A 22,680-nucleotide genomic window follows, 5' to 3' on the forward strand; every position below is an offset into this window, starting at 1 on the left:
CTAGACTAGATGACACCTTGAGGTCACTTCCAGTCCTATGATGCTATGATTTAAGACAGTGTTTCCCAAACTTGGGACGCTGCTTGTTCAGGGAAAGCCCCTGGCGGGTCAGGCCGATTTGTTTACCTGCCGCGTCCGCAGTATATCCCTCGGCCCGCGCCGCTTCCCGCAGCCCCCATTGGCCGGGCACAGCGAACCGCGGCCACTGGGAGCCACGATCGGCCGAACCTGCTGACGTGGCAGGTAAACAAACGTTTCCCTGAACAAGTGGCATCCCAAGTTTGGGAAACATTGATTTAAGAGATTAAATTCATTTATTGGCTTTCAGATTATACGTGTCCTGAATATTTCAGTGTTGAGCCCTGGTACCCTGCATTATCCCTTCTAGAACCAGTACATTTAACATCTGAAGATCAGTTGGGTCTTAATTTTTCTTTGCATCCTCCAGTTCCTTTGGAAGAGGGATAGTGTACCAATTGCACCATTATTCCTATGTGAGGCTTACTCTCACTGAGGATGGGGGAGAGTGGAAGTGTGTGGAAAGGGTGACTGGATGGTTACCCAGACACCAGGATGGATAAAACCTTTTGTTTGGTGTTTGTACAGATGTACTAGCACAGTGGGGCTCCTAGGCACTGTGCTAATACAAATAATAATAAAATGATTTTTAAAAAATCACTTATTAAATTTAGATTCAATTTAATAATAAACCTATTTTAAAATTTAATTTGAAATTATGACAACTTACGTTAAGGCTTAAACTAACTATAATCTATTAAAATAATTTAAATTAGATAAAAATAATATTAAGCAATACATGTTTGCTGCCAAGTTTCATTGTAAGTCAAACCACTGAAGTGGTGGAGGTCACAAGCTAAGCATCTGGAACTGGAGTTGAAGTGCTCAACCAGCTTTTGATGTCAGCAGTCCCTTCTGCAGCTGAAGAAAGAATATTTTCTTCATTTCAGTTTATTCAGCTAGTTCAGTGACTAGTTCATTCAAAGTTAAGAAACTGATTAGGAATTGAAAATGCAGGAAACATTGTTTTCCTCTCCCAATCTGTGTGAGGATGACATCTACTGGTTTTAAAATCCTGAAGGATAGTGTGACCATAGAATCATAGAATATCAGGGTTGGAAGGGACCTCAGGAGGTCGTCATCTAGTCCAACCCCCTGCTCAAAGCAGGGCCAATCCCCAGTTTTTGCCCCAGATCCCTAAATGGCCCCCTCAAGGATTGAACTTACAACCCTGGGTTTAGTAGGCCAATGCTCAAACTACTGAGCTATCCCTCCCCCGTAAACAATCAGTTCAATTTTCTAACAACAGACAATACTTCCTTCGTAGAGGTGGGTGAATTTTTTTAGCAAATAGTAAATTTGCTAGAAAATGCATTTTTCAGGGCACCAAATTTCACAAATTTTGGTCAAATTCCACTCAGTTTCAGCTAAGGGGGGAAAAAGTCTTTTTTTTCGGGGCGGGTGGGGGGAGGTCAGAACAGTTACTCTCAGCCATTTTGAAACAAATTATTTTGACTTCTTTTGTTTTGAATGTTTTGATTCAGCCCATTAACCCAAAAGTCACTTATTGACTTAGCTCTATTTCTTTGTTTAATAAATCAGTTAGGTTTAAATGCAAATCATGTTTTGATAAACTTTTTGATAATCATTTTTCCTACGTATCCAGCATGTTTAACGTAGTTTTATTTAACTAATAAAAAAAACTTTAAATTGTGTTTTTGAGCATTTTTAACTGAACACAAACTTCCATCAGAAAAGAGATTGACAGAATCAAAAATAACAAATTATCATCTGGTAAATAAGAAATGCATGAGTCATCATTTTCTAACATAAGAAAAGTGTAAAATTTCAGAATCTGAATAAATGTAAGTTAATCTATAGCGTTGCTTAAATAAACTTGTATAGTTATAATGTATCCCCCTGATTAGACAAAAAGAAAAAGAAAGGCATAAAATTTAATGTAAAGTTTATATGGTAGTTACAAATCAACATGTTTTAATGGTTACCAACCAATCAGAATCAACCTTTATTTAAGAAAATAACTGAAAAAATGCAAAACAAGATTAAAATCAATTATTTTAATTAACATTTCCTGCTTGTTGATTTTAATTATGATTTAAATCAGTCATCCTGTCAGAGACCCCTGGATTTCCCAGTAATTTTAGGACATCCATGTTGCTAAAGTGACAGACCCCTGTACTCTTCTATGTGTCAACAGACTCCTGCCTTGCAAGAGATGATGCACCTGAAACTGCGTGGTTCACAATACATGTTTTACTCTCCCATTACTTTTTTCACAGAGGTGGTATGAAGGCCCCCTGTCTTTAAGCAGATATCATCCTATATCTCTATCAGAAGTATGAACTAGATTTTTTAACTGTTATGTTGTCACTGACATGCTGCCAAAAATTAATATTTGTAGCACCAAGAGCCAATTGTTTGGATTCAGAAGTTTATTTTTGAGTATCTATATGTATGCCAAATGTAAATTATTAAAAGCAAACATTTCCTATATGGTCAACACAATAATTCTCGTTTAGTATTTTTAAGTTTCCCAACAGCTGGGAATAATTTGTTTGTGTAATTGGGAGTCAGTGACAAGGGAGTCAATAGAAGGGGAGATGCATTCTATAAGGAGATTAAGAAAATGGGGCTTTGGATAATCAGTATCCCTTTGTATAAGTGTATCATAAAGATATAGTAATTTCACATTCATGCACTTACACAATAATGTATATATCAGTATGAACAAGATATAGATTCCTCATGGGTCAAAATCACTGGTAGATTGAGGATGTGCAACTGTATTAATTGTGCACGCTCTCGCTCTCGCTCTCTCGTGATATCTATCTATCTATCTTTGCAAAACAGTAGCCTTTTCAAGTCCAGTAAAGAGGCATGACTGGCACAGTACAGCATGCTTTATGTATTTGTGTGTGTGTGTGTGTGTGTGTGTCTGTCTGTCTGTCTCTCTCTCTCTCTAGATGGACACATACACACATGCACACACATATACACCCTGATAAATGAAGGATGCTGTACTGTGCCATTCATGCCTCTTCACTAGACTTAAAAGGCTACTGTTTTGCTAATAACGGTGTAGTACAATCTTGAAATACAGCAAATAAATGAAATACACAGAGTACATGAAATAGAGCAAAAAGAGTTAGATTAAAATTAAAATGGTACCTCTTAAAGAGCTGCAGTTGCCAGGCTACTGACACTGCCGTTTTGTGTGTGTGGTGCGACACAATGCTCAGGCTTTTCTTCTGCATCCTTTAGTAAGGCTGCATGATTCTTTGAACATCAGGGTTTAGTTCCTTTATCTGTTGAGTAAAGTGATTTCTTTCTACATTCAGATCAAGAGATGGTATATTTCGAGAGCCACAAGGTTTTGAAATGGACGTGGAAATTCTTAAGTGGTTCACAAAAAATTATACCTATTCTAAGGTACGGATAACGTAGGCATGTATCTATAAATAATTATATAGCTGTAGCCATTCATCCAATCCATTTTGTCATATGGGTTTATGTTATTTAATAATAGTATCTCTAAGTAAACAGACTTTCAGTTTAATGCTAGTTTCTATCTTTAATAACTAGGAAGGACTTATTATGTTTCCGCTCATGTCAATTGAAAAGAGAAAAGGCTTGGGCTTTTCTCTATCTCCTAGGAAACTGTAGACATTCTTTAATAATAGCTTCCTTAGTGCTGTGTACATTTTACAGAATTTTTGAGAAAGCAAATTTTTTCTGCATAATTTATATGTTATATATAAATATAAAATAATCATTTATATTTTGAATAGAAATGATGAGTTTAACAGAGGATGACTGAAAAATCAACATTGCTAAAGATGTAACATAACAGTTTGGATATATATTTATATTTTTCTAATTTGCTGCCATTTTGTTCATGCTGATGTTCTGATGAATGCTGCTTTCTGTCTCATTCTATGAGCATGTTTGACTGAAACCTGCAATGTCTGAAGAAATCTGCAGGATACTGGCCTGATGTGTGGTGTTGATAAGAGACATAACAATCCTTGTAAAATATGATTTAATTTCTTATTAGCTGTAATGGATTTCAGACCAAATACTTCCTTTAAAATGAAATAAAACTGAAGTATTTTGCAAACAGACAGTGTCATCAAAACTCTTTATAAATAACAAAAAAACAACCAAAAAAAAAAATCAGCAAGTTTACAAGAGATACTAGAGAGTAAAGTTTTGAAGTACTTTATACATTATAACTCAGAGTAAATACTAAAATATTCTGAAAACGTAGATTTAAATGTAAATTGAAAACAAAAATAGTAAAAACAACTGTGTAATGATTTAATACAGGAATGATGCTGTTTAAGCATGTGCGATTGTCTCAACAAAATTGTAATAAATTTTAAAATCAAATGTTTTCCTTTTAAATATTATGTTAAGAGCATAATTTCATTTTGAGAACATATTTTAAGAAAACCACTGACTTAGCAAAGTCAAAAAATATAATATTTTCAGATGACCTGGCTCATCTTGTTGCTGAGTCACCTGTTGCTAAGTCTCTCTAAAATGTATATTTCTATCTTTTCGTAAAGTTACTGTTTGCCTTTTTATAAACGTATTCAGAAAGAAGGAGAAAGTACAGCCAGATTCATGTTGCAAATAGAAGCACAGTAGTTAATGTGATATATATTTTGTGATATGGACACACATAAATTGTGAACTAGACTGAAAATACAAACTCATTTCACAGCCATCAGATGGCAATGACTCTTGGTCACCATTAATCTGGCCTTCATGCACGCCAGCAACCTAAAGGCTTTGCATCTGTTAATGATACATTCAGCTACCCAGACTTCTTCTTTGTATCGTTTAAAAATACAAAGTACTATGTACAATACACCATGCAAGCACATTGAAGGAAAGAGTGGGGCTGTCTAGAATGCATAATTGCTGTTTTCTTGTGGTTGATGAGGGTAATCTTCAGCCCAGGGTGAGAACCCCTTCCTTTCCCTGCGTGAACTCTGGAATGGAGCTTTAAGCCTTGGAAGTCTCCCTGTCTTTAGGCCTGTAAATTTATATTTTCCTGCTGACTGAATTTCAGTGAGCCAGGGTATAATCCAGTTAAAGGGAAAGGGAACAAGAAATGTTGTTAAAATGAAACCTTTACTTAATACTTTACATTTCAAATGCTTTAACTGTTTTTCCATCTTTTCTGGATCTTAAATAAAAGGTTACAAGGATTTTTAATGGTGTGTTTGCCATGGTACTAAGCAGGCTGAGATCTCTTTATATCAAACCCTGGACCTTGTTTAACACTGTTTAATGTTCGACAGTGACTAGGTTATTTAACTCCTTTGGCTCATTTATTCCATCCAATTTAATCTAACAGGCCCCTAGCCCAAAGGGTTGCACCAGCCCAGGGCACTCTACTCCTAGCAGCGGCAGCCAGTCCTCTTTGCTCCCAACCCCATGCAGCTGTAGCTACCAGACCTCCCCTTCCCGTAATAATGATATTGGCTCTGGCACTTTCTGCAGACTTAAGCAGTTGACGTTGCCTCAGATGACACTTAGTTTGTATTTGAGAAGTTATCTTTGTGTAAGAGCTAGAGACTTTAACTTGTTTTTTTTTTAATGAAAGCTTATGTACTGCAGAAGCTGATGGCCCACACTTGAGGAAAGAGTCCTCCTTGCCCTACATGAGTGGATTTTGCAAGCCACAGGGTGAACCACTTCTTTAGGAATCTTTTCTCCGAGCTTTCCAGTCTGATTTCACACTTTCCCTATTGTACTTGGTTGGATGTTAAAGTAATATTAGGACAGTCTTAATGTGGAAAATAAACAATAAACTCACTGTAATGTGTTACACCCTTATTTTGTATCAGTGCTATTTATTTCCTTTGCTTTGACTTTACCCTGTCAATGCTTAACTAATAGTAATTAGTACTCAATCTCCCCTTAAATACCTGAAGCCCCCACTACTGTAATCTCTCTAAGGGCTTGTCTACACTTGCAAGTTTTGTTGCCAAAAACTGGCTTTTGGCGACAAAACAGCAATAGCGTACATACTGCAAGGTCACTTTTTTTTGAAAAAAAACTCCTAGTTTTGGTGACAAAAAACTTCCACCCTGAGAGAGACTTTTTGTCTTTTCCCCTCCCTTTATTGTCGACAAACAGCCAGTGTAGACACCGCAGGGTTTTTTTTTCAATTTTATTGGCCTCCAGAAAGTATCCCATAATTCCCATGTTGTCACTCTGGTCAGTGGTTTGAACTCCACTGCCCTGCAGCCAACCCACCCCTCCCCCTTGCAAGCCCCGGGACTTTTAAATCGCATTTCCTGTTTGCTGGCTTCCCAGAGGAGCTTCCCAGGTGTCTTCCCAGGTCAGCATGGCTGACTATCGCACCAAACGCATTCCTGCTTGGACCACCGCTGAGTTGGATCTGATCAGTGTATGGGGAGAGGAGTCTGTTCAGTCGCAGCTGCGAGTGACCCATAGGAATCAGGACACATATGGGCAGATTTCTCGAGGCTTGTGCTAAAAGGGCTATGATCGGGACACGCAGCAGTGCAGAGCGAAGATAAAGGAACTGAGGCAGGCGTACCATAAGGCACGGGACGCAAACCATCGCTCCAGTAGTGCATCTAAGACCTGCCGCTTCTATAAGGAGCTGAATGCCATCCTCAGTGGTGACCCCATTGCTGATTGCCGTGTGGATACTTCGCATGCAGCTGAAAGAGGGGGTAACCTGGAGGCTGAAATCGTGGATGAAGAAGTCAAGCTAGAAGAGGATGCGGTGCTCCCAGCGGGGTCGCCCAGTGGGGCAGGCAGTTAGGAACTTTTCTCCACTCCGGAAGAGCTCAGCGGGGAACAGGAAGCAGATGAGTCTCCGGGTAAGTTGCTGTCGCTTGTGTTGGGAATCGAAAAGTGGGAGGCAGGTAGTGTTTTCTGTGAGCTGGACATTGCCTTGTGTAGCTAATCTGCATGGCCAACCAGGGTGTCAATGGACATCGAGACCTGCAGGGAATCCTCCAGAGAGAGGCTCTGGAAAGTTTCCAAGAGGTACTTGTTAATCCTCTGCCACAGATTCCAATGGATTGCAGCCTTGTTAACTCCCCCATTGTAGGAAACTACTATGCCATTTAGCAATCACTGGAGTGGACTCACCATGATTGGGGTGCTCGCGGAGCTGTGTGTTTGCCTAGAGTCTCAGAGAAAAAGTGATTTCTACTAGCAAAATGCCCTTTTTACTAAAAACAAAAGGAGTACTTGTGGCATCTTAGAGACTAACAAATTTATATGTTCAAACACGGCTGCTACTCTGCAACCTGTCACTTTTTACTAAAATGTTTCATTCGTTTGCTGGAATGTAACAATCCCTCTTCTGTTCAGCACAGACCTTGAAGAACACATTACGCACCCCTGCGGACTGGCTGTGGCAGATAAGAAAAAAATCTAGGCACAGCAAAGAAGACATGTTCCGCGAGGTTCTACAGCATGATGAGAGTCAGACATGGGAACAGAGAGAGTGCTGGGAAACCGAAAGGCAGGACAGAAAAGAGAGCGCTGCTTTTGCTAGGCAAGAGACAGAGCGGATGATAAAAGTTATGGAGGATCGGACAGAGATGCTCAAGTCATTGATACAGCTGCAGACTGAGCAGATCCGAGTTAGAGGGCCACTGCAGGAGATTCACAATTCTTTGCCAACCCTACCCTCCTCTATGCCCACACATTCCTTTTCACTTCACAGCACTCCTGAGTTTCCCCATCACTCCACCCCCTCTCACAGCTTGCACAATGATAGCTGGAGCTACACACAGTTGTGAGGTTTTACCCTTTTTAACAATAAATAAAGGCTAAGGTATTTAATGGTACAGAATTTTTATTCTGTGTGCAGCATGCGGCTATGACCACGGGAATATTATCCTCAGTAAGGTCTAGTCTGCCATTTAAACACCTCCAGCGAGCTTTCAAACGGCCAAAGGCACATTTGACTACCATGTGGCACCTGCTCAGCCTGTTGTTAAAATGCTCCTTGCTGCTGTCCAGGTGCCCTGTGTAAGGTTTCATGAGCTGGGGCTGTAAGGTGATCCACAAGTGCCTGCAACACCATGGAGAAGTATCCCTTCCTATTGATGTATTCAGAGACAAGGTGGTCTGGTGCTAAAATTGGAATGTGTGTGCCATCTATCGCCCCGCCAGTTAGGGAAACCCATCTCTGCAAAGCCATCCACTGTTTCATGCACATTTCCCAGAGTCATGGTCCTTTGCAGCAGGATGCGATTTGTTGCCCTGCACACTTGGAGTAATACAGCCCCAAAAGTGGACTTTCCTACTCAAATTGATTTGCAACTGAGTGGTAGCAGTCTGGATTCGCCAGCTTCTACACACCGATTGCAACACGCTTCTCTACCGGAAGGGCAGCTGTCAATCTGGTGTCCTTGCACCGCAGGTCGGGGGACAGCTCAGCACATAGCTCCATGAAGGTTGCTTTATGCATCCTAAAGTTCTGTACCCACTGGTCGTCATTCCACACCTGCGTGACAATGCGATCCCACCAAACCAATGTTTTCCTATCCCAAAAGTGACAGTCTACTGTATGCAGCTGCTCTGTGAATGCACAAAACACTGATAGTTGCTGCCGTCCATATCACGCTCGGGTGCCTGCGATTCATCCTTTGCTAACTTTGTAACTCGGCGAGTAACTGTGCTGCCATGTGCAATGTCCTCACGACAGCTAACAGTGCATAGGAAAGAAATGCGGGATCCATCCTCTCTCACTGCAGATTTTGGCGTGCACTACAAAAGAATGACCATTGGAAAAATGGTGCGAAAGGAAGCCAGAGACCTTTGGAGGGGTGGGACACAAAGCGGTGCAGGACGGTACATTTTGCACATCCCAGGATGCACCGCGCTCCGTTTCCGCATTCCCAGAACACCTAGCGACGGATGGTGTCGCCAGGCACTGTGGGATACATACCCACAGTCCATTGCTCTTGCTATTGACAAAGGTGCCCAAAATGTGGACATGATCTGTTGACAGAGGGAGCAAATGTAGACACACTTTTTGGCAACTTTGCTTTTGTCAATTTTTTCCTTGGCGACATTAGTTTCATCGAAAAAACTTGCAAGTGTAGATAAGCCCTAAGTCACTTTGCAGTTTGGATCTGTCATCATGTGTGTTTACTATCCCTCCAGTTTTGGTGTCCTCTGCAAATTTAATCATGGTTGAAATTATGCCAGAGAAACACACAAAAAGAAAGGCATGAAGCAATGAAGTTGTGTGTTTTGGAATCCCTAAAGCGTCCTAGTCTGGATTAGTCCTACACTAGTAGGAATTTTCACTGCTTGGAAACTAGAGAGACAAGGTGGGTGAAGTACTGTCTTTTATTGGACCAACTTCTGATGGTGAAAGAGACAAGTTTTTGAGCTACAAAGAGCTCTTCTTCAGGCAAGCTTGGAAAATGACAGATGCTTCATACTAAGACCGAAATGGAAGCGCTTGGAAGTGCTCTGTGGATTAATGGTGGCTGTGAAACGCCATTGGGTAAACACTGATCTAAAGTCCAAAGGATTTCTCTCTCTCTCTCTCTCTCTTCTCCCTCCCCTCCCCCCCCCCATCACTTGGACCATTGATTAATTCATATTTTTACAAAACCTACTATTTCTCATTTAAAAAATTAAATGAGGGCACATGGTCAACTCATGAAAAGTGCCTGTGGATGGGAATTGCACAGCTAATGCACCGTGTGTTGAGTTGAGAATATACTTCACTGTTCTTAAAGAACTATCAGAATATTTTAATCTTCATATTAAATATAAGTTCTATGTATTAATAGAAATGAAAATTGTTTGGGAATTTTTAAGGCACCACTATACTTCATTAGTAAACTGTATCTCTCAATGAGAGTGTGATTGAGATATCATACCCTCTTTTGTTTTACGCTGCAGTAATTAATTTGTGCGGAGGAATAGAGGTTAAGTGGTTTGTTTTTTGCAATTGCTCTCAGTATAGCAAAGATGATTTATGTGCAGATGTGTGCTGTCTTGGTCATGGGGCACTATATGAAGGGTGTGAATGGGCTGAGTCACTATCTCATCCCTGACAAAACTAGTAACTCAGACACAATAACAAAGCATAAATCTCATCTCAAACTTCCTTCCTGAACCTGGTTTTCCCTGTGCGACCTATTCTCTCTACAGAGCCATTCTCATAATGGTCCAGCAGTACTTCTGCAGCTTTATTCATGTGTCTAATACCTACTAACAAGGTGGGTCTTGTTACAAAACGGTAAGACTGTGTCCACAAAGATGTTTAACGATACGTTAACACATGTCAGTTGTCTTCCTATTTATTTTTCCTGATGCATTTTAAAATCTTTTATTGTGGATATGAAAAATTACCTTTTCATGGCTCCAGAGGGAAAGAGTAGGAATTAAATAATTAGCCTGTAATGGTTTAAAAATTCAAGAAGAAATATATGTTGCTTAATTTATTTTACATTGAGAGGTTTGGCACACATTGTATTTTACCTGCACATTTTTGTGGGGAATTAGATTTAAGAATAGAAAATTTTGAATTTTACTACAGAAGATAAAAAGAAATACTGGGACAGATCCTCAGCTGTTCTAAATCAGCATAGCTCTATTGTCTTCAATTGTCTCTTCCTGCATGTATGTTTGCCAATGACCTTAAACCCCTTTCCTTGCATAGTGTGACTATCTGTGTGGTTTTATTCCTGGTATATTCATTGTATCTCAGAAAACATGTGACCTTGATTTATAAAATTAAAGAATATATTTTTAAACATACTGTTGAACGAAAGTGCATTGTTAGCTCATTAAAAAAGTGTCCTGTCTCTATTTCTCAGTTCCATACATTTATTTTTTATAGGCAAAGATGTCACAGGTTAAGCAAGTGGGCCTTTTAGCTGCTGGATGTCAGCCTTGGAATAAAGATGTATGTGCTGCTAGTGGGGACAGATTTGCTTATTGTGCCACGCTTGCTATTTATATTTACCAGGTAAGATTACTTTTTTCTCAAAAGACTACTTACTTTAGAATATTGTTCTTTGCTTTCTACTTCATGTTCATCCCTTTCAAAAAATGTTCTTGTAGTAGTTTTGAAGTGTGATTATAGTCAGAAAAGTTACTGTGTAGAACTGGCATCTTTTTACTCAACAGATCTACTTCAAAACAATTAAAAAATATATTGTTACAATTTGTTACTCAGGTCAGCATTGCAGAGCCAGTGGAGGTATGAGAGACAGAGCAAGATTCCATGCTGGCTTGTGCATCACCATCAGAATTGTGTAGCACTGATAATAGGGTGACCAGACATCCCAATATTATCAGGACAGTCCCGATTTTAACCCATTTGTCCCACGTCCTGACCGCACATCTGTCGGAACACCCTTTGTCCCGCTATCTGGGACGGACCGCTCACTATCACCGCCAAAGTCCCGGTGCTGGCATGGCGGCGCTTCCAGGGGAAGCTCCCGGCGCCTCGCACGCCCTCCTGCCCACCAACAGGAGTCTGCAGAGTGGGCGGCCCCTGGGCACAGAGGCGGAGGGGGTCTCCGCGTGCTGCACCAGCTCCCTCCTGCCCAATCAGAGCTGCGGGGGCCGGGCTTGCAGGCGCAGGTGTAGTGTAGTAAAGTGCTCTCTGTAGTAATGTGCTACTTACAGTGTACTGAGCATGCACAGTTCATCTGAGCATGTTCAGTACATCTGCTGAAGCCACTGCCCTTCACCGTGCCCTTATTAGCCGTAGTATTCTGCGGATTGCTTTTGACAGGGGTTAAAAAGTGGCAAAGAGGGCGAATCGGAGCAGGTGGGTGGCCAGGGTCTGAGCAGGGGCTGGAAATTTACTGGTCAGGGGGGTCAAGCAGCTGGAGGCAGCATTAGGAGAGGGGCTAAAGGGCAAAATCAGGAATGAGGGGGGGAGGAGGAAGAGTTAAGCCCAGGAGTGAGGCGCTGGCAGAGGGTGTCAGAGGGCAAAACCCGGCACAGGCAGGGGCACAGGGGGTAGCAGTTACCCCAGTGGGACTCAGTGCTTTGCAAAATAGTTTGTTCGGGGGTGGGGGGCGAGAGGCTTTTTTATTTGAGCAAAGTGACTTTTTTGTATGGTCACATGAACTAAACATGCTCAGTAACATCTGCTGAAGCCACTGTCCTTCGCCCTGCCCTTATTAGCCGTAAAATTCTGCTGACTGCAATTTCCAGGGGTTATAAAGGGGCAAAGGGGGAGAATCGGAGCAGGGGGATGGCCAGGGTCTGAGCAAGGGGAGGAAATTGACTGGTCAGAGGGGTTAAGCAGCTGGAGGCAGAATTAGGAGAGGGACTAAAGGGCAAAATCAGGGCTGGGGGTGGAGGAGCAGGAGATAAGCTCGGGGTGAGGTGCTGACCGAGGGCAAAACCTGGCACAGGCAGGGGCACAGTAGGTAACAGTTACCCCAGTGGGACTGAGACACCAGTGTTTGCAAAAATGGTGGGGGGCAAAGGGGCTTTTTTTATTTCCCCTCTCAACATTGGCTTCCCAGAGCTGGGTTCTTAAAGGCATAGGCATCCCAATGCCTAGTCAATGCAGCTCCTCTTTGTCTTATCTAACCTAAAGGCTATGTCTACACAACAAAGTTCAAAGCGCTGCCGCGGGTGCCAGTGCTCCTGGTAATCCACCTCGATGAGGGGATTAGCTCTGAGCACTGGTAGCCGAACCTATCCACACTAGCGCTTTAAAGCGCTCAAACTTGCTGGGCTTGGGGGGGGGGCGTGATTTTTCACACCCCTGAGGCAGCAAGTTAGAGCGCGTTAACTTGCCGGTGTAGATAATCCCTGAGATTTAATTCAGTGAAACATTTTACATATATCCCCTCAGAAACAAAGAATCCCTTATCACTGTATCTGATTGCAGAGTCTCCTAGCAGTTTCCCAAGTTCTTTTATCTGCTGCTGGGATTCCCTGAATTCCCTGAATGTTTAAATTTAATTTTTTCTTCTCATTTTAGAGCTGACTGAATTTCTGGCCTAGTGTCAAAACTTTGTTCTAAGTCAATCCACCAATGGGGATTACATTTTTGCAACTGTTATTTTGTCTCTCAGTCTAGCCCTTAATGTTTTTCCGCATGCCATTGTGTACAACTTGATTCTCAGATAGTCAATAAAGGCAGTATACTATCTCCTATAATGTCTTTCTTCCTGGAAAAAAACTATTTTTGTAATTTTTGCAGAAAATTAGAACTGCCATCGTGGGTCAGACCAATAGTCCGCCTAATCTAGTATCCTGTCTTGTGACTGTGGCCAATGCCAGGTGCTCCTAAGGGAATGATCAGACCAGGCAACGACTCACTGAACCATCCAATTGTCCAATCCCAGCATCTGGCAGTCAAAGGACGGTTTAGGGACATGTAGAGCTTGGGCCTGCATCCCTGATTATCTTGGCTAATAGCCAATGTACTTATCCTGAGGGACTGATCTAATTCTTTGTTCAACCCATTCATAGTTTTGCCTTTCAGAATATAATGAACACACATCTACAACCCTAAGATGCCTTTACAACCACAAGAATTCTAAAATCATGAGTTATACACCCTTGAGTCAAGAAATTTTAATAAATACATGATATCTTTTTTTTTATGTGCCTCTTTGTTCCTGAGCTTGTAGGGTGCAGTAAGGCCAGTTCCAATGCCTTGAGCCTAAACACCTGTATGAATCTTAGTCTACCCTCATACTGTTCCTGTTACCTCTCCCAAACATTTAATATACCTAAGGCCATATCTACACTTTAAGTGTGTGTTAACTCAAGTTATGTCAGCATAGAGTCACTACGGTTACTATGTCTACCCCCAACCCTCTAAACCCACCTTGCCTCAGTGGCTACTGCCAATCATCATCTAGCCCCTGCTCACTGGGACAGACTGCAGTCTGTAATGGCCACTCATCATTGGCAAGGGGTTAGGACCTGCTGCCTTTGCCTGTCCCCAGGCTGCCCCTCTGCAGCTGCAGTACCTTTTCATAGGCCTTCATCAAGGCCTGCAGCCTGGGGGTTTACCAGGCTGGAGCTCCCCTTGCCCTTCCCCAGCACTGCTCCACTTCAGGTACCTTGCTCCCCTTCCCACTCCAGGGCTAGAGTGAGACATCTCCAGCTTCTGGCCCACAGCCCTCTTATCAGGGCCAGCTGGGCCCTAACTGAGCTGGCCACAGCTGTGGCTCGTTCCCCCAATCAGCCTAGCTTGGCTGCTTTTAACCCCCTGCTTATGGGAGCGGGGAAGCCACCCCACTACAGGCACAGACACAACTTATAGTGATGTGCCCCATGAGGGTTAATGTGTATACATTAGGTATGTTAGCAACAAGAAGAAAGTCAAGGAAAGTGTGGGCCCCTTACTGAACGAGGGAGGCAACCTAGTGATAGAGGATGTGGAAAAAGTTAATGTACTCAATGCTTTTTTTGCCTCTGTCTTCACGAACAAGGTCAGCTCCCAGACTACTGCACTGGGCAGCACAGCATGGGGAGGAGGTGACCAGCCCTCTGTGGAGAAAGAAATGGTTCAGGACTATTTAGAAAAGCTGGATGAGCACAAGTCCACGGGGCTGAATGCGTTGCGTCCGAGAGTGCTAAAGGAGTTGGCAGATGTGATTGAAGAGCCATTGGCCATTATCTTTGAAAACTCATGGTGACTCATGGGGAGGTCCCGGATGACTAGAAAAAGGCTAATGTAGTGCCAGTCTTTAAAAAAGGGAAGGAGGAGAATCCGGGGAACTACTGGTCAGTCAGCCTCACCTCAGTCCCTGGAAAAATCATGGAGCAGGTCCTCAAGGAATCAATTCTGAAGCACTTAGCAGAGAGGAAAGTGATCAGGAACAGTCAGCATGGATTCACCAAGGGCAAGTCATGCCTGACTAACCTAATTGCCTTCTATGATGAGATAACTGGCTCTGTGGATGAGGGGAAAGAAGTGGACATGTTATTCCTTGACTTTAGCAAAGCTTTTGACACGGTCTCCCACAGCATTCTTGCCAGCAAGTTACAGAAGTATGGGCTGGATGAATGGACTATAAGGTGGATAGAAAGCTGGTTAGATTGTCGGGCTCAATGGATAGTGATCAATGGCTCCATGTCTATTTGGCAGCCGGTATCAAGTGGAGTGCCCCAAGGGTCGGTCCTGGGGCTGGTTTTGTTCAATATCTTCATTAATGATCTGGAGGATGGTGTGGACTGCACCCTCAGCAAGTTTGCAGATGACACTAAACTGGAAGGAGTGATAGATACGCTGGAGGGTAGGGATGGGATATAGAGGGCCCTAGACAAATTAGAGGATTGGGCCAAAAGAAATCTGATGAGGTTCAACAAGGATAAGTGCAGAGTCCTGCACTTAGGATGGAAGAATCCCATGCACTGCTACAGACTAGGGACCGAATGGCTAGGCAGCAGTTCTGCAGAAAAGGACCTAGGGGTTACAGTGGACGAGAAGCTGGATATGAGTCAACAGTGTGCCCTTGTTGCCAAGAAGGCTAACAGCATTTTGGGCTGTATAAGTAGGGGCATTGCCAGCAGACCAAGGGACGTGATCATTCCCCTCTATTCGACATTGGTGAGACTTCATCTGGAGTATTGTGTCCAGTTTGGGGCCCCACACTACAAGAAGGATGTGGAAAAATTAGAAAGCGTCCAGCGGAGGGCAACAAAAATGATTAGGGGTCTGGAACACATGACTTATGAGGAGAGGCTGAGGGAAGTGGGATTGTTTAGTCTGCAGAAGAGAAGAATGAGGGGGGATTTGGTAGCTGCTTTCAACTACCTGAAAGGGGGTTCCTAAGAGGATGGCTCTAGACTGTTCTCAGTGGTAGCAGATGACAGAACAAGGAGTAATGGTCTCAAGTTGCAGTGGGGGAGGTTTAGGTTGGATATTAGGAAAAACTTTTTCACTATGAGGGTGGTGAAGCACTGGAATGGGTTACCTGGGAGGTGGTGGAATCTCCTTCCTTAGAGGTTTTTAAGGTCAGGCTTGAGAAAGCCCTGGCTGGGATGATTTAGTTGCGCATTGGTCCTGCTTTGAGCAGGGGGTTGGACTAGATGACCTCCTGAGGTCCCTTCCAACCTTGATATTTTATGATTCTGCAGTTAGATTCCAGGGTCTTGTACCATCCAGAAACATATGCAACAGCGACAGGTCCTACTTTGCTAAAAAAGGACATCTGATGTAGCTAATTGCTACAGATAGCAGTCTCAGGTACGTGTGGTGTGAGAAACTGCTATCTGTAGGAATTAGCTTCATCAGATTGCAGTGTTACAGGTAGCACATCCCTGCAGATGGCAGTTTCTTACCTGTGTGTGTGTGTGTATGTAAATGCTATCTGTAGGACCAGGCTACCTGCAGCAATGTTAGGTACTACTTTGCTAAAAAAGGACATCTGCTGTAGCTAATTCAAGCAGGTAAAACCAAACTGATAGCTTTCTTTAACAGTGTAACAAGCCTTGTGGATGGGGGGTGGGGGGTGGGAAAGTGGTTGACATGGTCTATCTTGCCTTTAGTAAGGCTTTTCATACGGTCTCCCATGACCTTCTCATAAACAAACTATGGAAATGCAACCTAGATGGAGCTAAAATAAGATGGGTGCAAAGCTAGTCGGAAAACAGTTCCGACAGTAGTTATCAGTGATTCACAGGCGGAAAGGGCATAACGAGTGGGGTTCTCCAGGGATCAGTTCTGGATAAGTTTCTATTCAAAAATCTTAATTGATTGAGATAATGGCATAGAGAGTACAATTATAAAATTTGTGAATGATAACAAGCTGGATGCATACAAAATGGAAAATGACTTCCTAGGAAGGAGTACTGTGGAAAGGGATCTAGGGGTCCTAGTGGACCACAAGCGGAATATGAGTGAACAGTGTAAAGCTGCTGCAAAAAAACAGATCACTCTGGGATGTCCGCTCTACTCTGCGCTGATTAGGCCTCAGCTGGTGTATTGTGTCCAGTTCTGGGCACCACATTTCAGGAAAGATGTGGACAAATTGAAGAGAGTCCAGAGAAGAGAGAGGAAAAAAAGTAAGGTCTAGAAAACATGACCTATGAGGGAAGTAGCATCTTTTTACAAAAGCTGTTTCTTACAATCTGTACGTATAAATAACTATTACAGATAGCACATTTCTACACGTACCAATTTCACATACACTATAGTGCAAGAAACTACTACTGTAGGCATTTGCCACATCAGGTAGCCGTTTACTACAATAGCAGTTTCTTACAATCTATAACATATCAGTAACTGTAGGAGATTACTACATGGAACAGTTTAATACACTACACCGGCAGTGGTCAGAGAGCCCTCCTCCCCCACCCAACCCGACCCACTCCTAGGAGCCAGAGGGACCTGCTGGGTGCTTCCTGGGAGCTGCCCCAGGTAAGCACTGCTGGGACTCCCCACCTCGCCCCCGGGCAGGTCCCTCTGGCTCTTAGAGTCGGGGCGAGGGGGCAGGGGGCTCTCTGCGCGCTGCTGGCGCCTTCAAGCCCCACTCCACAGCTCCGTCAGCTCCCATTGGCATTTTTCCTGGCCAATGGGAGCCACAGGGCTCGCACTTGTGGTGGGTGCAGCACGTGGAGAGTCTGGAGACCCCCCATGCCACTCTGACCCTAGGAGTCAGAGGCCTCCCAGCAGGGCTGGTGACTGCAGCCAGGGAAGGGGGCAGGATGTGATAGAGTGAGTGTCTGGGAGATGTGTATGGGGTGCTGGGCTTTGAGGGTGTGGAGGGCGCTGGGCAGTGGGGGAGGTTTGTGTGTTTTGGGGTGCTAGGCAGTGGGGGCCTGTTGGGGGGTGCTGGGCAGTGGGGGAGATCTTTGTGTGTCAGGGCACTGGGCAGTGGGGGTCTGTGTGGGGCATTGTTTAGTTGTGGTGGTGGGGCTGTGGGGAAGGGCACTGAGAGGGAGGGAGGAGCAACCTGTGCCCCTGGCCCCGTGGCTTCTGCTGGGGGCTGGAGCTGGGGCCTTGAGTCCTTGCTCCGTGGCTTGTGGTGCGGGCTGCAACAGAGGCCGTACACCCCTCTTGCAGCTTCCTAGGGCTGTGCGCCCCCTCTCATGGCTCCAGTTGGGGCTGTGCACCCGTGGCTCTCTTCCCCCCGCACACACCACCCCCCTTGCCCAATGTGTCCTGATATTTCGCTCCTGCCATCTGGTCACCCTAACTGATAAGGAAATGTCAGGATTAGATTTACTTGCATGCTCTCCCTTAAATGGAACATAGTGGGGAAACAGGAAGTGGGCCCCGGAGGGTTCCTGGTGTATTCTGATGAGACTGAGCTGGTGTGGAGTGAGTGCAAGCTACATGTGTTTGTTTTTTATATTAACTTTAATAAAACGCCAGTTTTAAATCCATCTCTGGCTTGGGAGTGTAACAATTGTTCATAATAGGATAAAACATCTCTGCAGCAAATAGAGTAAGTGAGGTGCATATTATGGAGCTCAGGTGAGGGGATAAACTGAAGCTTTGCCCACTGCCTGTGGAGTACTAACATTGCTTCTACTGCCAAAAAAATGAGTATTAAAAATGACATACAAAATATAGTTAAAATTATAGAATCCATGAATACAATAGGTAGTCCAACGAAGTCTTGTATACCAGAGCTTCTCCCTGGGTCATTTCCCCTTCTTTGCTATACTATACCAAAAAAGCCAGCTAAGGAAACTGAACCACAAAATATACATGAAAGTAATATTAATAGTTTGACTTAAGGTGAAAAAATCAGAGTTAAATCTTTACGAAGTCTTTAATCAATCATGTTGTGTTAATATGAGACAAACGTAGGTTGATCTTACACGCTATAAATTCTGGAGCTTCTGGATTTGAAGGGTTGGATACACCTTAGTGGCACTAAATAAAGGTTCCTGGAGATTATAAGGAAGGAGATTATGTTGATTGCTCAATATTGCAAACACCCACTGAGTTCATTCAAAGCAAGATCAGACCCACTGTATTTTATAAATCACTATATCATGAGTAAATGTTTTAGGTTGCTTCAATAGCTTTCCATTAATTCCAGTGTCAAATTGTTATTTGTCTATGATTAGAGAAAGGTTCCAGGCATCATAAATTCTGTTCCAGCTCTGCCACTGATTGGCCGTGTTACGTAGGGCAAATCTCTTTGCGTTCCAGTTTAGCCATCTGTAAAACAGGTATAATACCTGTAAAGTACTTTAAAATTCTGATATGAACAGTGCTATAGAAATGAAATAAAAGAAGTTACTATATGAAACACATTGAAATATTTTTTAGGGGGGAGGGGAGGGGCTTAACTGAATATTGACATCTTTTCCCTGCAATTAAAATTTATATGGATCTAGCTTATTAAAGTTGCAAATACTCAGACTTGTTAAATGCAGTGGAAATCAAGTTGTAGTCTTTTAAGTATGGTAAGCTTCATATTCTTGTCCATTAGTGACTTGAGCTGCTATACTATCCAACTTAGCAATATATGCCATAGATATTAAGTGAGTTTACTGAAATTTGAGTATCTAAAATAAATTTGTGTATTTTTTTTTTCAGTTGGATCACCGATACAATGAATTCAAACTCCGGGCAATTATGTCTGAGCATAAGAAGACAATCACAGCAATATCTTGGTGTCCCCACAACCCTGACATGTTTGCAAGTGCCAGTGCAGATAACTTAGTGATCATTTGGAATGTGGCTGAACAAAAAGCTGTTGCAAAACTGGACAGTACAAAAGGTATCTGAGACTCAGAGGTTTATTTCTTATACCTCTTCATCTTTGAAATAGCAGAAATACTTGCAATGTACTAAATGTTGAATGGTTGGTAGAGAAGGTTTTAGAAGTTGAACAGTTATACATGGAGCACAAAATTCTTTAGCCTCCCTTCTACTGTAGTTCATTGTAGAATATGATAAAACACAGTGTTTTTGTACATTGTTCTGAACTATATAGTAATTGCTGAAAAACTGAACTTTTCAACTCTTCTTACAGCAAAAGCAGCCTTTCAAAATGCCTTGTACTCAGGGCACGTTTACTTGTTTGTTTTTTATTGGCAAGTAAAATAGTATCAATTATCACCAGTCATCATAGTGGAATGTAGGCAGTTACGATTTATGACTTGGATGTGAATTTTCATGGCAGTTTTGCAAGGCTGAACACAAGTAAAATCTGGTCTACAACAAAGGCTGATGTTCAGATGAGGCCATTTACTAATAATGATCACACTTCAATTCTAAATGGTAGGTTTTGGTTCAGTTTAGATAAACATCCTAATGTGCAGCTAGCTCTTCTCAAAAGTATGAAACTGTTCATCCAACCCTATTCTCTTCCAAATGTGTTTTCCAACAGGCTGAGTGTAATAACTTCCCCTGCAACAAGCCTGAGTTCCTTCCCTGCAACCAGCTAGTGCACCCCAAGTGCTTTTCTGCAAGCAGTTTCTCCAGCATGTACCCTCTACGATCCTGTACCTTTTCAAGTTCTGTTAGGTCCAGAAGGCCTGGCAGCCTCTTGGGTTTCTCAAACTTTCTGGTGCTCTGAGGCTTCCGATTTTGTTATTTTCTAGAATATGTGGCATGCCTTTGAAAACCTTACGCACTGTGAGATCTAAAGGTCACATGAAAGCACAAGTAGTGGGCAGGGAAATCTGAATTGATTCAACCCTGATAAAAATTTTACTTTTGCTCAGGATATGGGTTAAAATCACTACTGGTACTTATTTTTTAAGGACCAGTTTATCAATTCTAAATAATTACTGGATTCCATGACTGACTTTGAAAGAGATGGTTTTCATATCCCATTTATGTACCTCCTGTGTTGCTCAACACTTCTATTTTCAGACATAAACTGTTTGTGTTAAAACCCTTTATTAACTTTACACTCATATCAGATATCTCTGATGCTACTGTTACTAAAGTGTATCTAAATAAAATGTGCATGAGAGGCTTGGGGAAATGTAGATTATTGAGATTGTTCTTTGATCACACCTTTCAATCTAATTTTTATGATTATGTGGAGTATTGCAGTGTGGGAAATGCTGAGGTCAAACCTACAACTTGGGATACTTGAAGTTAGGTGCCTATGTCCATATTTAAGCATCTAAATAAAAGTGATCTGATTTTCAGAAGTGCTGAGCACCTACAGCTCCCACTGATTACAAAACTTTAAAGTTTAGGTGCAATTATCTGCTCCTGTAGTCTTAGACCAGATGTACACTACGACTTGTTTCGGTGTGAATAAGCCACTCCCTGAGCGACATAAGTTACGCTGACCTAAGTGCTGGTGTGAACAGCGCTATGTCATCAGGAAAGCTTCTCCTGCTGACATAGCTACTGCTTTTTGCAGAGGTAGATTTATTATGCCAACGGGAGAGCTCTCCTCCCGTCAGCATAGAGTGTCTTCACCAGATTCGCTACAGGGGTGCAGCTGCATCGGTGTAGCTGTGCCGATATATCGCTTCTAGTGTAGACTAGCCCACTGTGATTAGAATTCCTGGGTTTTTGCCAAAACGAAAATACATTTTGTAAAAGTTTGCATGTAGTTTTGTTTTTTAACTGATTAATAACAGTTCATTACTCTTACTGTAAGGTAAGTAATTATGTAAGGGTGAACATATAGCATATAGGAACAGGCTAATCTTCAGTCATATACATAATGCCCTTTGGCACTAGTGGAAGGTAAGCATGTTTACCACAGTATAGTCTGCTACCATGTAGTATATAAAATTTTCACTCTTTGAAAATGCGTAAGTAGAGTTTACTTTTATGCCATGCCAAGTACACACAATTGCCTACGCTTAGACTGAAGTCTGTTAAATATTTTTAACATATTACTTTACTAGTAATTTAAGATCTGTAGCTTTTCAAGACTAGTGTCAGTAATGGGCTAAGAATATTTGATAGATAGCATTCTAAATTTCAAATGCTAGTTCTTACACTTTTTCTTTAAATGTTTCAGGGGTTCCTGCCTCACTTAGTTGGTGCTGGAATGCGGGTGATGCAGTTGCATTTGTTTCCCATAGAGGCCCATTGTATATTTGGACTATCTCAGGACCAGACAGTGGGGTAGCTGTACATAAAGAAGCACATAGTTTCTTGTCAGACATTTGTCTATTTAGATGGCATCCAAAGAAGAAAGGAAAAATAGTATTTGGACACACTGATGGAAGTCTTTCTATTTTTCAACCAGGTAAAAATGTACTTGATAAAATAATTATTGACCACTGAACGATTTTTGTTGTTATATTCTCTAGTTTAGATTTTATAAAAACTTTTATATAAAATTTGTTTAGAGTTTAGTAGTGTTCCTGCTCACTGCATATGACGGAAATACATCTGATTAGCTCAAGAAAATTGAGAATCTTTTGTCTTTATATTTAATCCTATTTGGTTATCAAATCAACACTGCATCTTTGAAATGTGTATAATAAGCTGATTCTGAGGGTATGATAACAACCCTCTACTCTAAACTTTTGATCTGCCACTATACTGATGTTCGCCAGGAAGCTCTGATCTCCTAATTTTATTTATTTGGATTGTTATTTGTTGAATGTTCTAACTGTTTGAATGTTCAATCCTCTTACCTTTTTTTTTTTTTTTTTTTTTTGCTAAACAAATCAGCAATTGTGAACCCAGATCTAAGATTCTGTCCCCCATTAAAGCATAGTAGGGCAAAGAACTGTCCT

The 22,680-nt window shown here is 42.2% G+C and overlaps 1 protein-coding gene and 1 long non-coding RNA gene across 6 annotated transcripts in view; one reads left to right on the forward strand and one right to left on the reverse strand.

The window, feature by feature from the left end:
* The window catches only part of WDR17 (WD repeat domain 17), a 122,275-nt gene that overhangs the window by 44,485 nt on the left and 55,110 nt on the right, over positions 1-22,680 (forward strand). For all 5 annotated transcript variants that reach the window (XM_043546014.1, XM_043546015.1, XM_027829305.3 and 2 more), the window contains 3 exons: positions 10,907-11,035; positions 19,553-19,736; positions 21,954-22,184. In XM_043546014.1, the coding sequence (XP_043401949.1) occupies positions 10,913-11,035; positions 19,553-19,736; positions 21,954-22,184 (538 nt within the window). In that variant the 5' untranslated portion in view covers positions 10,907-10,912. The remainder of the gene's footprint in view (positions 1-10,906; positions 11,036-19,552; positions 19,737-21,953; positions 22,185-22,680) is intronic.
* On the reverse strand, positions 6,884-8,529 carry LOC122465717. The gene is made up of 3 exons (XR_006290739.1): positions 8,349-8,529; positions 7,790-7,794; positions 6,884-6,913 (listed from the first exon to the last, which is right to left on the reverse strand). It is a non-coding gene; the product is annotated as an uncharacterized LOC122465717 (long non-coding RNA).

The sequence above is a fragment of the Chelonia mydas genome, chromosome 4 (assembly GCF_015237465.2).
Source record: "Chelonia mydas isolate rCheMyd1 chromosome 4, rCheMyd1.pri.v2, whole genome shotgun sequence".
Taxonomy (NCBI): domain Eukaryota; kingdom Metazoa; phylum Chordata; order Testudines; family Cheloniidae; genus Chelonia; species Chelonia mydas.